At 45.9% G+C, this 17,766-nt stretch overlaps 1 protein-coding gene across 4 annotated transcripts in view; it reads right to left on the minus strand.

Annotated features, from left to right (window-relative positions):
- CHD7 (chromodomain helicase DNA binding protein 7) overlaps positions 1 to 17,766 on the minus strand; it is a 178,469-nt gene that overhangs the window by 70,770 nt on the left and 89,933 nt on the right. For all 4 annotated transcript variants that reach the window (XM_079901672.1, XM_079901671.1, XM_079901669.1 and 1 more), the window contains exon 3: positions 10,789 to 11,219. In XM_079901672.1, the coding sequence (XP_079757798.1) occupies positions 10,789 to 11,219 (431 nt within the window). The remainder of the gene's footprint in view (positions 1 to 10,788; positions 11,220 to 17,766) is intronic.

Here is a 17,766-nt window from a genome sequence, read left to right on the forward strand (position 1 = left end):
TCTGAGCCAAAACACGGCCGTACACATTCCTCTCCCCAGCTAGAATCTGGGAAGCCTGAACGCACGAAGAGGGCAGCTCTTCCGGTTGGGGAGAAGGAAGCGGTACTTATTCACAAGGACCACCCCTCAACCCGACACTACGAGGTCCGGGACGAGGCCACGGGCTGCCTGGCGCGAATCCAGAACCTCAGGGCGCCGCCAACAGCTGCAGGGCTGGCCCCGGCCCGACGCCCCGCCAGCCAGGACGGCCAGAAGAGCCAGCTGTGCGGGGTCCAGCCCCGACTGGCCGTGGCCCGGAGAAGCCCCGGCTGCCTCCACGCGCCCCCTGGGCCGGCCCTGCCCGCCGCGTCCCCGAGCTCTGTGGCTCAGTCCTGACGCCCGAACATGCCCTGCGAACCCAGCTCCAGGCACCAGCAGAGCGTCCCCGCTCACACACAGACCCGACCGAATCATTCCGCCCAAAGCCGCAGCCCCACGTGTACTGACGTCTGAGATTCTCGGTGCGCGGTTTTTAATCATCGGCAACATGAACTTTATTTTTCTACTTTTCCCACACCCCAAACTCTCCACCCTCCACCCTGCAGATATACAGGACCGCTCCCAGAAGCGTACGCGCATCTCTCCTCCCTCCACTGTCCCTCGCGCACTCATCTGCAAGGCTCAGCTGGACATCACTCAGTCAGAGAACCATTTTCTGGCCACCAAAGTCTGGATTAGTAAGATCTCACACTCTCTGCATGCCACGTGATGTACCCCCACACAAGGGATGTTTAAAACACACAGTACTGGGTGGTAACATTACTGCAATGCAGTAAAACCAAAGCGCCAGCTGTGTGTGTGTATATGTCTTTCTCCAACTATCCTGTTAGCTCAAGAAGGAAATGTGTCTTATTTATCTCTGTATTCCTTGTACGTGGTCAGGTGGGCTACTTATAAACTTCAGCTGACCAATTAAACAGTACAAGTAACCGTGAAATCAACAAACACATACACAGCCCTGACCACGTGCAGCTACAGCGCTCTTCTCCTTAACTCATTTACGAAAACCCCACGCAGATTCTATCTTGACGAAGCTCAGTAAAATGGGGCTAAACCACTACCAAAGTAGAGTGAAACCTAGCAAGTTTTCAAACCCCGTACATCTGTATACCTCCCCTCCGGACTCACAGAGTTCTTTCATTTCTTGACCCTTATCGCCCACCATTACTGGTGAGGCCAAGATGCAGGGCCACCCCCTCGTGAAGCTAGGCAGGCCGTTGTACTCTTGGAAAGGGTTATATCTTTCTGGGGATGCTGCTGGCCACCGTAGGGCCACCATCCCTCCACCAGCTTTACTTACATGTCACATTTCACCATGAGAGGGAGGTCCCAGTGGCGGGCAGCGGGATATTCGCAGGGTCCATGGCTAAGTGACACTTAGGTCACCCTGCCAGACCGAGCTCTAAAGTTCTGTGGTTGCCTCGCCCAACCCCAAGTGATCAAAACCTACACCACCCTGATGAAAACTCCAAGAAACAACTGCTGGGTTCAGAGAGGAGGAATCCACATGGAGGGAGTCATCCCTCTGGAAGGACATATTCAGTGTATGGCTCTAAGAGTCCACAACGATGGGCCCAGTGACAGTACCTGAAGTGGGGCTGGACACATAAATCCAAGCTAAGATAGAGCATGTAAATAATGAAGTCTTTTCGGTGAGAAACGAGTACAGGTTTTTTAAACACGACTTTATGCAAAGGGCTAGAACTTCCTGGAAAGCCGGCTAGCTGCCCTGATTTATTACAGAGCGCAGGGAAACATGGGTAAGCACCAGCCTAAGGGTCTAAGTCCTCGAAGGAAAGACGGTTTGAAAAGGAACCGTATCGTGGAGCCAAACATAACGAGAGGAGTGGAGTCAGCGGGTGAAGCTGTGTGGACAGTGGCGGGGTTGGGCGGAGCGGGGGCAGCGAGGATTCTCCACCACACAGACCCTCGAGACAGGACACGTCAGTGACGGGCCCCCTCACACCGGGGAAAATCAACCTGGAGGCGCGTGAAGATCAAACAGGTCCGTTTTCAGGAAATCAAGCCGACGTGTCACACAACCATCTTTCAGAAGAGCAGAGAGTATTGAAACATATCCTTATACTTTACATACATAAAGGCCTTTTAATAAAAAACTGAATGTCATGGATGAGAAGTGAGGGATGCCTCTGGCACAGGAAGTGTATGGCTTGTCGTGATTCAGAAAGATCACGTATGATAAAATACATGAGCCGCTAGGGTCGAGGTCTCAAGGCTGGTAGGAGAAAAGCGTCTGGCCTCTCAACTTCAGATTTTCCTCTAAGTTTTTAAACAAGGAAAAAGAAAATTAAAAGATAAAGAGGCAAACTAAAAAAGCGACAAGATCAAGGACTAAAAGTTTAAAAGGATCAATGAAGGCAATATAAAATGTGATACATCATGGAGTAAAATAACCCAACAAAATAAAATAAAAATGTTACAAGTCCTAAGACCAAAGTTTTATTTAACAGCTGAACTGGGATGTGATAAAATGCAGGTGACAGAATAAACTAATGAAATAAGAGTCAAGACAAATTCTGCACGACAGACAAGAAACGCAGAAGTCAACACCACCTTCACACGAAGGCCCTTGGAGCTCCCTAGGCCAAGGGCCCAGCAGCGATCAGCAGATGGTCCGAATGCCTGAGACTCCCTACAAGGCAACGCAAGGCAGAGAGCATCTGGGCAGGATCGGGGGACAGGAGCCCCCGTCCGCCCAGGCAGTCAGCCCTCGGGTGCTGAGCTGGCCCCCGACTCCTAACTGCCACCCGCAAATTCTTCACCCTACGCTTCTGCTTGAGAAAGAGAAAGGAGAGCTGAGAAGTGGAGGAGAGAGGGGGTTAGGGGAGGGGGCTCTATTTTACTTCTGAACAACAAGCTGCAAAGACAAATTATCAATCGAGTTTTTAAGTTCTCTGCCTCGAAGACAAATAATTTCAATTGTTACCTTAGGTAGCTCTTAAACGATCAAGTACTCCTGAAGTACATTAATTGTGCTAAATTTCTAGGAAGGGAATAGCAAAATTAGGAAAGATACAGAAACCCAGCTTGCTTTCATTTAAAATGTGTATTTCAAACTCAACAGGCCTCGCCTTCACATCTTACAATCAAACTGTGCAAGGATAAGGAAACAGGGACAAAGAGGTTACACACTCGGCCCAGGAAGCAGCCGTCCCAGGACTGGGCCAGAACCTGCCCGGCTCCAGAGCCCCTGTCTCCGTCCTGAGACCGGCCTGAAGGTCTCACCTCCTCGTGGAGACGTACTATGCATCCAGCACTGGCCTGGCGTTTTGGGGGACCCTCCAGGCCTTGGAAACCTTCCCTGGTGAACGCCTCTGTTACTCCAGTTCATCCCTGGGTGGCCTTCCAATAACATCAGAACCCTGTCCTGAGGAAAGCTCCAGTTGACCATTTTATAAAGAAGAATGTTTTAAAAAAATGAAAGAGAAAGTACAGTAGAAAGTTCTCCTGAAAGAGCTAAACGCATTTTTAATGTTGAATATACTGTAGATGGGGGAAAAAAAAATCACAAAGTCACGAATTATCATTGAAAATCTAAAGGTTATTGAGTTTTATGGACTGAATTAAGATCCACCAGAAGTAAGATGGAAGCAATGTCTGGTGAGCTGATGTGTTATCCGATCCCAGAAGCTCAACAAACATCAACATTAGCCCCCCAGCTCTGCAGCACCACCTGGCACTGCAACACGGCAGAAAGGATCGGGCAAATCAGACATCACACGACCTGCGCAGAAAGCATGCCTTTCAGTGCCCTTTTACTATGGGATATTCTTCCAAGGGCCAATACTTGGCTGTCTGTGCCAAGTCCTAAGACGCCAGCCTTACTCACGCCCAGCGTTCCCACGACCCAGGACGGGGAGAGTGAGGACAGCGTTAGCAGCCGGAAGCCCACTTCCTGGATTCATAAGTATCTTCTCTGATCCGCCAAGGTGGCTATGACAACCGGTGAGACGTGCAGCCCACCCTCGGTTTAATCAGGTGAGGTATGAGGTATGTAGGTGGAGAATTAGGCAGAGCAAATGGCAAGGCCTACGAGGAGAAAACCTCACCACCTACCCCAACAGAAGAAGCATGAAGTTACATCATTCCTACAGGAATCGGGCTACACATAAAATTAGTAATCTAATGGAAGTTCAAGGGTGTTGCCTTTCTAAAATTAAGAGAGAGAGAGAGAGAGAGAGAACAGTGTCTTTTTTCTTTCTTTCGCCACAGCACTCGGCTTGTGGGATCTTAGTTCCCTGACTAGGGATCGAACCCGCGCCCCCTGCAGTGGAAGCGCGGAGTCTTAACCGCTGGACCGCCAGGGAAGTCCCACAGTGTCTTTTTTCTTAATTCGAACGCTCCAGCTCCCTGTTTAACATTTTAGAGCTCAGTCACACGGACTTCCACGGAAAGGTGGGTGAAGCAAAGGCCGGCCTCTCACGTGACTGATGCTCTCACAGTGGCTTTGCATCCAACACCCCACAGGGAGCTCTGTCTGGGCAGAAGACAACTAGCAAAAAGATCTTTATGTACCACGTGACAAGTTTTGCATCCGCACAGAACTTCATACTTTTCAAAAGCACAGACATTTTTAACGATAATTTAAAAAATCAGCCTGTGACGCCTTCTGCTCTTTATCTTCCGACTCTGACATCCCCAACACATCTCCTACGGCAACACGTGCAACACCCTAAAATTCCACTTAAGAAGACTTCAAAGGAAGGTGTCTCCAGAAAAATGCCCCTTTAACATCCTCCTGCTGCCCAGGGCCTCCTCACCTCTCACCTCTCCTCCGACGGGTGCAGTGGGACCTACCTCACCTCTCCCACACAACCACAAGGCCAGCAGGCCACCGCTCTGAAGTCCACTGCAGCTCCCTGGACGGGCAGGAACAAATTCCCACCAGGCCCACTGTGGCCCATTCCTGCATCCGGCACAGAGCATGAGTCAGCAGAACTTGCTGTTTAGGGTCAGTGACGTTGGGCATCCGTCCCCGCCAGGGAGCGTAAAGGGAATCACGGGCTATCAGAGACGGCAGGGTCTGAACTGAAGGCGGCTGACAGCTCCCTCACTGCTCATCCTGCTTTAAGACAAATCAGATAGAGGAAGGGTCACAAGGTGGCCTGTCACTGGCCTTTTACATGTACAAGGAAGTCTCTGAGATGGTTATCCTTCCTTTCTCGAAGGAAAGGAATCCCCACGGGGATTAAGAAGACCTCACGGCCCGGCGCCTTTGTCAAAGAGAAGGCAATCTTAGGAAGGGGAAGGGGGCACCTGGTTGCACCCCTGGCCCGGAGCTTGGACGTAGTGACCAGGAGCGGACAGGGCAGGCCAATGGGCAGACGCCTGAGGCTCACGGACACGTCTTCCTTGTTCCTCGCCAACACCTAAAGGGCTCAAAAGTCCTTTGTAACCACATGCCAAAGAAACCTACACTCTCTTCTGCTGGTACAGTATCCAAAATACCTAATTCAGTCTGTTCAACTATCCAATGTCTTGGGTCAAAGCTAAGTCACGGCACGTGAATAAAAGAAAGAACAAGAAAATAGAAGAAGAAAAGCTGCTGGTTTCATTTACTTTATTACCTGATGGGGAGATACCTGACTATCTAGGTTTTCTGTACTCGTTAGCAAAACAAGTTTAATGGTTTGCTTTTGTGTCCAAGAAATTTTACATATATAAGAGCACATTAGAAAATATGTATTAGTTACTTAAAATACACCACTATTGGGCTTGCTGGCTGAATAAAAATATTTCTCAGGTAAATGCTGCTACTCTTTTAGATCCTGATTGAGAAAACAATATCTGAAAAGTTAACTAAGTTCCTCAGAAGAAAGTAGCAACATAAATATTAAGGACAGTGTGGTATGCAAAAAATACACTTAACGTGTTTTGGGTACTTTATACGTCTTTTGCAGTAAGAGTGGTGTTTCACAGTTTAAAAAATATATATCTTCACTCTTAATTGAGAAGTAGCATTTTAGCTTCCTATTAACTTTAATACTGGGGGTGGAGAGGGGGGCAAGGACCAGATGAGTTCCTAGAAACTGCATTAGAAGCAAATCTCCACGGCTTCATTTAAATGAAGCTTCAGTAGTCAAGTCACAACCTTTGGCTAAGTTCCCTTCTTTATGTACATTCAAAGAATCTTTATATAGCTAAATGGACCACTAAATCCTCCAAGAGTCATTCAAAGGAAGCACTTCCTCCAAATTCTCTCTCATTTCACAAGGCCCAAGCATACACAACAGAAAACGCATTGAAGAGAAGACCACGAGTCCTCATATTCCAGCTCCGTGAATCCTTCCATATGCAAAATGGCATCCTCTCCAGGCCACAACTGTCTTAGCCTTTATTTTCAATATTAACCATCAATATTTAAAAGCTATAAAGACACCTGGGGAAAGCACTAGACAGGTAGAAAAATATATATTTAATGTAAAATGGGAAGAGGGGAAGAAAGATATGGTCCTAATTAGAAAAGAGGCATGTGGTCCATTTTTTCCACCAAGATTTTAAATGTCTCTTTTTGGGGACTTCCCTGGTGGTGCAGTTGTTAAGAATCTGCCTGCCAACGCAAGGGACACGGGTTCGAGCCCTGGTCCAGGAAGATCCCACATGGCCGCGGAGCAGCTAAACCCGTGCGCCACAACTACTGAGCCTGCGCTCTAGAGCCCGCGAGCCACAACTACTGAGCCCGCGTGCCACAACTACTGAGTCTGCACTCTAGAGCCCGCGTGCCACAACTACGGAAGCCCACGAGCCACAACTACTGAGCCCACGCACCGCAACTACTGAAGCCCGTGAGCCTAGAGCCCGTGCTCCGCAACAAGAGAAGCCAACACAATGAGAAGCCTGAGCACCGCAACGAAGAGTAGCCCCTGCTCGCCATAACTAGAGAAAGCCCAAGCGCAGCAACCAAGACCCAAGGCAGCCAAACATAAACAAACAAACAAACAAATAAATAAATGTCTCTTTCTGAAATGCTGACACCTTTTTCTGTTTCACTACCATTCTATATAACAGCTTCTGGGCAGATTCTTTTAGGTTCTCCTGCAGAGGCAAGACAGACCCAATTATATCTTGGTTGCCAAAAGGGCCAGTGTGCTGGGAATGGCCACAAATTCAAGCCTCAGTGGCTTGCAGGGATGACAGGTAGTGAGAAGGACACGGTGAAGGCACACAAAGAAACTCAGCCCCACCAATGACGGCCACCTTTCTCATGTCATTTATGACAGTATGTGAATGATGCAAAACCAGCTCTCTCCTGTGTGGACATCATGCAGACCCCCAGCGGGTCACTGCCGTCACCAGCCGCTCAAAGGGCAGCACGTTTGTTAGGAGAATCTCACCAGTGATAAGGCATAGAGGGCCAAACAAGAAAGATGTGAGTAGTTCTACAGTAAATGTTTCCTTCCATTTCTGTTTATCCCCTCTGCTTCAGCCCTCTGTAGGAGAATTATTTTCTGTATAAACAAATTCATCAAGTTAACTTATTCAAGGATGGAAATAACTGGTATCACATAACGTTTTGCAAAACAAAATTGCCACTGCAGTATTCCAGCGCCTAAAGCAACCTGCTCCGGCAATTCAGCCCCAGCACTGACATAACCCAAACCTCCTATTACCTTCATGACTGCATATTCAATTTACATAATTATTCTGCTATGCTATTCAGAATTTACATGTAGCTGTGTGCAGTCTACTTATCCTTGCTTCAGGGATGCTTTTTCCTTCCAGACTTAGAGGAACAACGAGACCACAACTTGAGATACTCCATTCCCCTGACCACCTGAAACACTGTAGCTCAACACAATAATGGGTTGGCTGGTTAATTCAATGACAATCTCTATTCAGTTACCATATTCTTGGACAGCCACCCCCATCTGAACATTAACGACAGGAAAACCTCTCAGGCATCGTCCTCACCCCACTTCATCCTAAATCAGCAAGTGGTCCTCCAAGGGCAAGTCGCCAGGGCCAGCAGAGGTGCTGCAAATGCTCTCAGTGGCCCTCCTGGACGCACCCCCTTCCCATTTGCACTTCTCTAAGCTCTAAAGAAGGGTTCCCCTCAATTACTTTCACACCACTCGGGGAAAAATGACTGTCACCTACAGCAGCCATCAACTGAAACTACCAGTCAAAAGCAAAAATAAAGAGAAAAAAAGTAATAGACGGGCTTCCCAGGTGGCACAGTGGTTGCGAGTCCGCCTGCCGACGCAGGGGACACGGGTTCGAGCCCCGGTCCGGGAAGATCCCACATGCCGCGGAGCAACTGAGCCCGTGCGCCACAACTACTGAGCCTGTGCTCCAGAGCCCATAAGCCACAACTACTGAAGCCCGCGTGCCACAACTAGTGAAGCCCGCGTGCCTAGAGCCCGTGCTCTGCAGCAAGAGAAGCCACCGCAGTGAGAGGCCGGCACACCACAACAAAGAGTAGCCCCCGCTCGCCGCAACTAGAGAAAAGCCCATGCGCAGCAACGAAGACCCAACGCAGCCAAAAATTAAAAAGTAAATAAATTTATAAAAAAAGAAAAGAAAAAAATAAAGATAGGGTCAGTCTGAGGTAGACTGAGAGCTTGAAAGAATATATTTGGAAATTTACGACAAGTATCCAAGATACAGTGGGGTTTTTTATATCAATTTTTACCATTTGGTAATAAATTCAAAAACTTAAGATAAAAACTTAAGACAGATGTATTTTGAGGCTACAGTTAGTTTTGGTGATATATGTTCTGAGTTCCAGAAAACTTCTTTAGAACACACACTCTTACATTGTAAGTTTGTTTTAAAAAAAATACATTCTTTTAAGATTTTGCTTTGATTTCTTTCTCCTTAGGAGAAATAAAGCACATGCTTCCTCCTACTAAAAGCACAAATACTCAGGCTTAAGCAACTATGTATTTTTTAAAACCCCCTCATAAATCAGACTGAAAGTCTAACTGTCCTCTGGCCTCACATCCCTAAGACTTAACACAGTACCTACAAACAGTAAGTCCTTAATAAAGTATTGCTTAAGTAAATGAAAATAGAATGTATAATAAACTCTGAGGTTAGAGGAGTGTTCACAGGGAGAAAAACATAATGGGCTTCCCTGGTGGCGCAGTGGTTGAGAGTCCACCTGCCAATGCAGGGCACGCGGGTTTGTGCCCCGGTCCGGGAAGATCCCACATGCCGCGGAGCGGCTGGGCCCGTGAGCCATGGCCGCTGAGCCTGCGCGTCCGGAGCCTGTGCTCCGCAACGGGAGAGGCCACAACAGTGAGAGGCCCACATACCGCAAAAAAAAAAAATTAAAAAATAAATAAATAAAAATAAAAAACATAATGGCTTTCAATTAAGAGACCACATACTGAGGCATCAAAGGACACTATAAGCGAATGCAAATATTAAGTTACCTATAAGACTGAGTTACTGAATATACGGTGGTCCCTCAGTACCTGCAAGGAATCGGTTCTAGGACCCCGGCGGATACCCAAATCTGCAGATGCTCAAGGCCTTTGTGGAGGGCCAACTGTAATTCAGTTACCTGGGTACCATAAAAAGTACTGGTGACAAAAGTTTTGTTAATGTCTATGATTCAAACTTGCAGAACACTACAGAATAATGTATTGGGTTGTTTAGATATTTTTAGCAGGAAGCTGAAAATCCAAGTTTGTTCTCTCACTTTGCGGCATCTTTCTAGTTACAGAAACCACCCTTCTTTGTGTACCTGCTCCTGACACACAAGCAAGCTCACAAGCCCAGGGCTGCCAGGCCGGCGAGCTCGCAAAGCCCACGTGGAGCATGTCAGTCTCGGGGTGGAATGCCACGCGCCCTGCACAAGCGGGCATTCGCTCGTGGCGGGAAGCGGTGGAGCGTGTTTTCTCCTGCGTCCGCAAACAGGTTCAGAGTAACCAAGTCTGACCATACTTCCATCTGGAAACTATATTTTCTAACATGAGCCACATTCTGAAAAACAGATTCAGATGTTTGGAACTGGTTCAGAACAGTTGTAAGAAATGTTCGGTACAAATGAAAAAAATTAGTCTTCAATGTCTTCTCCTCTCAGCTTTTCTTACTGAATAAATATGCCTCCTGGGGGGTCAGAGAGCTGGTAGGGAAGTACCAGAGGGGAAGCACGATGTGGAGGCGGCTATTTCCTAGGACCTAAAACTCATGCTACTCTCCAGTGCATATCTAATGGGTAACTGCTATTTGATTTCTCCCACGTTGCCCACTAGGATTCCAATGCTGCCCCTGGAAGGCTTCCTCCGCCTGCCAAGTGGAGAGAATGCATTCTCCCGTTTCAACTTCTGGGAAGCGGGACTGAAAAGCCTAGCGAAATGCAGTGACTCGCCTTGCCTTCTATAATCCTTCTTACCCAGTTTGGCACTGTCGCTGAAAATGAGGCTGGTGGTCTAAGCTCACAAATGATTCTGCTGGTAACTTGGTTCTGTTTGTTAAATGACAGGCTTTCACAAAACTACAAGAAAGTGATTTTAAAATAATAAACAGTTTTTATCCAGTAACGTTTCTAAAGAATCTACCAACCAAATCAACAGTTCATAATAACTGAGTCCTAAATCTCAGAACGCATAAACACCTCAACTTTTCAGTTCGGGTACGAGAAAAAGCAGCTTAGCCATGAGGACACGTGTCAGAGTGTCCCGCGCCCACCCCGTGTCCCCACCCCCGTTCCACAGGCTGTGACTGCTGTGCTCGTGTCTCTACTGTGTTTGGTGGTGGTGGTTTCTGCCCACGGCCTACCTTGACTTTTTGCTGGATTTGGGTTTTGGCGTGGCAGTTTTTGCTTTCTTTTCCTTTGGCTCTTTGGGAATCTTAGGGGCTTTCGGGGTCTTGGGTTCCTTGGGCTCTTTCTTCTCCTTGGGTTCTTTCGGTTCCTTGGGATCTTTTTTTGCCTTCGGCCTTTTCTTTTTCTTTTTCTCTTCTTGGGACCCATCCAGTGAGTTCCTGTTTAGTTCTTGGTTATCAACCCCACCAGGGAAGTCATCTTTACCGAAACTTTTACTGGGATCCTCTGCAACAATGTGGTTGTTTTTCTTTTTCTTCTTCTTCTGCTGCGGCTGCTGTTCTACGGACAGCAGGTAATCATCACTGTTCACTAGCTGAGCGTTCGGTCCACTAACCTGAGTCATATCCGGCACTGGTTTCTCTAGAAAGGGCTCCGATGGAGAATGCTAAGAGACACAAATAGGAATTGAAGTTAGTTTATCGCTCTTCATAGTGAAGAAAGGAACTGAAAGTTAAGTGGCTGATGCTTCTGAAACTTACACTCAAGGTAGCAAACTTAACCAACTACCCATTTGTGTAAACCTATCATTTTCTCTCATCCAGAAAAAAAATAGGTTTCTTCAACAGGAAAGCTTTTAAATAAATAAAGAGGGTAATTTAGTAATACAGTAAAAACTTCTGTTCAGGTGGAAGAAAATTTCTCATTCAGCTGAAGACACTTTCCATGTTCTCGGCACCCATGTAAGAAATGGTGAAGAACAGAAACAGCAGCAAAAGCTAAGACACACAGATGGAATTCAAGTGGAATTTTCCCCATGCAGGAACGGGAGCTCCAATTAAAGATACATAATCAAGTCGCTTTTAAAAAGAACAAGTGTACTGGGCGTTGTAAGAATCAGATACCATGAAAGTTTGAAATCCGAGTGTAAACACATAAATCTTACACAGTACAGGTCATTTCTGATTTAAATGACATTCAAATGTCAAATTAAAAGCACATATACAAGCTTAACGACTCTGGGTTGGTTAGATTTCTCATACTGATAGAAAATGCAGACAATGTTTTTCTTAAGTTATTAAAGCTTTACATTTCCAAATCTCACTGAGAGCGAGAGCGAGAGAGCGAGAGCGAGAAAGAGCGAGCGAGAGCGAGAGAGAGCGAGAGAGCGAGAGAGAGAGCGCCCCACATAGTCAATTTGACATGCCTTGCAGGAGATTTTCAGCATCCACTAAGACCATATCCAGAAATGGTCTTAAATATGGTGGAGAATACCAACACCTGGGATGGGACGCTGAGTGGTCATGATACAAATCAGGGCAGGGGTAGGGGACCATCTGTCTCCACTGTAAACTATGACATCTAATGAGCCTTTACATTTCAACGCAATACTTGAAAATGTTGTATCTGCCTTTTTCATATGCTTCTCCAGACACGAAATAGTAACTGTAATATAAACAGCAACAGCCACGAGCGTGTACGCAACAGTCTCACCATGTGCTGGGCATGTGCTCAGTAAGCACTTTACGCCCGGACCCCATCCGATCCCCACGCCAGCCCGGAGAGCTCCATGGAGACACAGACTTGCTAAGATGAAGAACGCACCCAAGGAGTTACGGATGCAAGTGACAGAACTGAGAACTGGGCCCCTCACACATGACCCCCAAAAGAGGAGCCACAGGAAAGCCCAGGCCCAGGTCTGCTGAGGCGCCCAGGAGTTGCTACTCACCACCCACAAAGGGATACAAATCAGATTCCGGTACAACTCACATCCACTGAGCATCTACTTCATGTTATACACTAAGCAAGGTGCTTGCAGGAGTTTGTGCACCCGAACCCCACACCAAAATGTGATAATTTACCCCCATTTTTCAGAAAAGAAATAAAATTTGAGGAGGCCACGTGGCTACCCAAGGCCACACCATGGGGGACAGAGGTGACATCTGAATCTAGGTTTCCTAAATCCAGTGCTCTTCTGACTCTGTCCAGCTCCTAAAACCTCACACACGGGCGTCCTCCTAGGAAAGGTGCCGCAGGCTTCACTTTATTTCCAAAGTGCTCAGTGACCCAAAGAAACGTTTAAAAAAAGAAATCACTGCCAGAAAAGAAACTGGTTTTCCTGTTCCCAATAAAACCTACTATGGTTACTGAAGAAACCTACATTCAGTTCTCCATCTGCACCAGTGTAAGGGAATGAGCCCAGAACCGTAAGCTGAGAGAGAAAATTCTAGCCCGGGCCCTGCCATGAGCTTTGTAATCTGGGGAAAATCGTTTCACTTCTTCTTCATCTGCAGAATGAAGCGTTTGGTTTAGATGATTTCCAAAGTCTCTTCCAAAATCCTACGGTATGAGAAAATCTTAAAATACACATTGCCCTTTCTTGGTCAGAGCTGAGAGAGAAAGATGCTGAAGGAGAGTAAGGACAGACAGGAGGGGAGAGAAGCCAGGGCAGAGGAGTGAGAATGAACACGTGGATACAGTGTCCATCCAGAGGTAACACAACCGACCAGATCCTGAAAAAAGCCACTCACCTGCCCCCAGTTTTTCCCTCACAAACACGCTTAACAAACATCAACCAAGGAGCTCTCCAAATTATACTCGCTGAGAAGTAATGGGATCTGATTTAGCGGTTTTACTATACCTAAGTTACTGAAGTAGAATTAATTGTTACATATTACCTCCTAATGTAAGGAAAAAGGAAAAAGCCAATTCTTTTCATAAGAGACACAGAGGTCAAACTTATTTGGGACAAGCTATTTCTCAGGAGATGGAAGAAAAAACATTTTCCTGGAAAGGGAAGGAAAGAGGAAAGTCTACCAGTAAACAATGCTTACAGCTTAGAACGGTGAATTAATTCCAGGTATGTGTACCTTTCCTTTTTTTTTTTAATTTTTGAATTTTATTTTATTTATTTTTTTATACAGCAGGTTCTCAGTAGTTATCTATTTTATATACATCAGTGTATACATGTCAATCCCAATCTCCCAATTCATCCCACCACCACCACCACCACCACCACCCGCCATTTTCCCCCCTTGGTGTCCATACGTTTGTTCTCTACATCTGTGTCTCTACTTCTGCCCTGCAAACCAGTTCATCTGTACCATTTTCCTGCATGTGTACCTTTCTTTAATCTGCATGGCATTAACTCCGGTAACCAAATGCCAGCCTCTGATGAGAGATACCTGGTCCACATTTGTGAATCAGAAAAAGCGTGTAACATATGATACCCGATGACTGAAAATTTATCTGCACGTGAGCACACAAATCATTCTGGGTGCTCCTTTCAGTAATACATGAAGCCATAAATTAGTATCCCTTAAAAATTTAATCTTCCATAAGAAGGAAAAAAATGTAAAGACCAAATACAAAAAAGATAGTCGTCCTGTTTGATACGCGGCAGAATTATGTTTTGGTACTGTTTGAAATAGGGTGGAAAGGTGCTCGGAAATATTATAGTGTTTACCAGGCCCACATCTCCTTAAATCTTTTAGAGAAAAGCTGTTTTTGTAAACATTTAACAAAGAACAGATGGCCTGCCTTAATCATGTGGGGAAAAAACCTGGAGCTCACAGTAATACCCTGACAAAGTCTCCCAGGCCCGCCATTCCCCTCCCAACGCCCCGCGCATGGTACAGTCTTCTCTAATGCTATTTAATTTTACAGCGGACATTTTCCCATCAATTCCCACTGCCTGACAGGTAATCAATGCCATTAACATCTGATATCACCATATAGGGCATTCCTCAAACCTCTCATTTACTAGAGCAAAAGCAGAGAATGTTAGATACCAAAGGTATTTTTAAATACACCCTTTAGAACTTCCTGCTTGACATATTTGCTATCATAATTCCATATGCCTTTTGGAGCATTATGGAATATACAAGGACTACACGTGGACTTCTGAAACTGAAACAGAATGACGGACAGTTGAACAAATAAATTAAAACGATCCAAGGTGCGTGTTGTCCTAAAAATTACCATAAACTAAAGATAGTCGTTTTTAGCCTTAACTTCACTTTTCGTAACATATAAATTAGACAAACACATAAACAAGTTCCCTCACATAAAACAGCAGAGTAGACAGGATGTAAATTTAACCAAAGGAGAGGGGCCGGGGAGGCGAGGCCAACCCCTCTGTTACCTTTAAGCAAACATGACCCAAAACGCTCGGGAGCCTTCGTCAGAACAACATAAATACAATGGGTAAGAACACACTTTTCATCCATCTCCACTGTGTTTTCCCTCCAACATTACCCAGCATTTTCTGACTTTAAAGGCTATCTTATTTAACCATATTTTGTCTTAATTATAGGCTTGAAGCCTCAACGTGCTTTCAGCGTCAAGCACCATGAATGAGCAAACATTGTGCAACGTCTCCAGTATGGACAATCTCTGCAAAGCTGCACCATTCTGTAATATAGGACGTCTCTGGGCAAACATTCTACTTACTGGGTGACACGAACACGTCTAAAATCAAAACACTACTTTATAATAAGGAGAAGATACTACCAACTGGAGGAGAGTAACATGGCCCTTCCAGGAGACACGCACGCCCCGCCCCACAAATCAGGCCGAAGGGAGACAGGCACTTGCGAGCTCAGAGAAACTCAGGTTCTGGGGGAGACGCGGCAGGCCAACTACGACCCACGTGACAACAAGTACAATCTTAAAACGCTACGCTAGGATTTAAGTGGCTTGTAAAAATACAAATATTAAGTAGTCATTTAAGACTGAAAAGTACAATTCAGTTTTTGGGTTGTTTTTTTTTTTTAAATCGCTTTGGAGACACATTCCTACTACCGGCCCTCTTCACTTCTATTTACTCTTCCAGTATCCCACAGGTTCTCAGTCCCTCCGCACTCTTCTCAAAAGGAATTCCAATATGAGCCAAAGGAGTGAACCAGGGTTCAAAAGATCATTCAGCCCATGTTCAGCAAGTCCCACTGAGACTTTCACATCTTTTTCTTGTCAGTGACACTGATAAAAAGAAGAGCACTCGGTAATACTCGGTGCCCGATTCATTTATTCATCCAACAGACAGCTGAGGACGTTAACAGTAAACCAAGCAGCCCTGGTACCTGCCGGGGGAGAACAGAGCGCCTAACCCAGGCTGATGCCAAGGAGGGTTCTTGGGAAAAAGGCAGCCAGACTGGGACTGAAGGGGAGACACATGCTGGCCAGGGGCTCCTTCCCCAAGGGACCAGCCCAAGCAACAGACCACGTCAAGGATGGGGTGACAGAAGGCACAAAAATGCATCACAAGTGGCTTTTAAAACCTTCTTTGTGGGGAGGAGATCAAGAAGAACAGATATTAGTTTGAATGGTCAACTGAAATAACTTTTAACTTTGATTCTTTGATACAAAATAATACGTACAGAAATAATCTTAAGAAAAGAATCAAGGATTAGAATATTTTCTACTTGACTATATTTGGTATCAGAGTCAGGACCTCAAGTTCAAGCCTTTCATCTATCAGTTAGTTTTATTCAGCTCGTTTTTAAAGACAATTTCTAGGAAAAAAAATACTGAGTGAATACTTTTACGGACACAGACACAAAGATGAACAACATCACGCCTGTTGGTCATATGACTTGAGAAGGCAGAAAGTATAGAACAACATTTTCTAAGTTTAGGATTTTAAGACGCGTTCCAAGAAAAGAAGGCTCGGGTCACGGGAGTGTTGAGAATTCTGGGTTAAACAAAGTTAAGCATTTTTCTTTACTGTAAAGCTCTCCAAGCCCTTACTACGCTCTGAGGGGGAACAGGACACAGTTGCCATACAGGAAAAAGACATTCTTTCTCCAACAATATCCTGAATATAAATGCTCTTCAAAATACACTCTGGGGCTTCCCTGGTGGCGCAGTGGCTGAGAGTCCGCCTGCCGATGCAGGGGACACGGGTTTGTGCCCCGGTCCGGGAAGATCCCACGTGCCGCGGAGCAGCTGGGCCCGTGAGCCATGGCCGCTGAGCCTGCGCGTCCGGAGCCTGTGCTCCGCAATGGGAGAGGCCCGTGTACCGCAAAAAAAAAAATACACTCTGGATTACACTGATACAGTTAATCCGTCACCTCCGTGGCAGGGATATGAGAGTGTGAGAGAGAACGAGAGAGACGGTGCACGCCGGCCTCAAAGCAGTGGTTATCAAATGGTTCAGAAGATAGTATATGACTCAATGAATAAATACAATTTTATATAAAGGCACTGAAACAGCTCACTCAATTATGCTCAGATGTAGGAATAAAACAGGAATATTAGCATAATCATATAATCTTCTGACTTGTACAGTTTCCATTATAATATATATGCAGTGAAGATAATTACTAAGTTAAATAAAATGAACTTTGAAATATAATAACTTATCTTAGTGGGTCCCTCAGAAGAATCATTAAATTTTAGAATTGAAAAAAAATTTTTTAATTACTGTGAAGTATCTCGTCTAAAAATCATCTGAAGGCATTTCTGAACCTTTGGTTTTCTGCTTACATTCTGTCCTTACAACAGATCTGCCATATGCACAGAATCTTCAACAGCTACAAATTAACGTGAGCCACTGTGACGGCATCTACGTTATAAATGCATTTTGAATCACTGGAGTCCAAAATAATGAGAATACTGAACCAACTGGTCATGTTAAATTTAATGTTAAATGGCTTCCCATCACATATTGAATACTGACCACCTTCCAGTCTTCAGGGTGGAACTACGCCACAGGAAGGGTCCCATGGCCTCTGTAACGTGTGACACACCATGCTGAGGTGTTTCTATGGTCAGCTGGACCAGAACAGCCCAGCGGTGAGGCTCCAGCAATGCAAACCTCCTTCCTAAGTGTCTGAGAAGCTCTAAGTGGCGTGGACTCCCTCTCAGTGGAGAAGAGGGCGTCTGGCCGCCGCCCCTCACTCTCGCCGCCGCCCACTGTGTCTGTGCCACCAGGCTCAGGAGGTGCTGGCCCAAGGGTGCGGCTCTGTGGCCACCATTCCAGTTGGGTAACAGGT

Source organism: Stenella coeruleoalba (genome assembly GCF_951394435.1).
Source record: "Stenella coeruleoalba genome assembly, chromosome: 17".
Classification (NCBI taxonomy): Eukaryota; Metazoa; Chordata; class Mammalia; order Artiodactyla; family Delphinidae; genus Stenella; species Stenella coeruleoalba.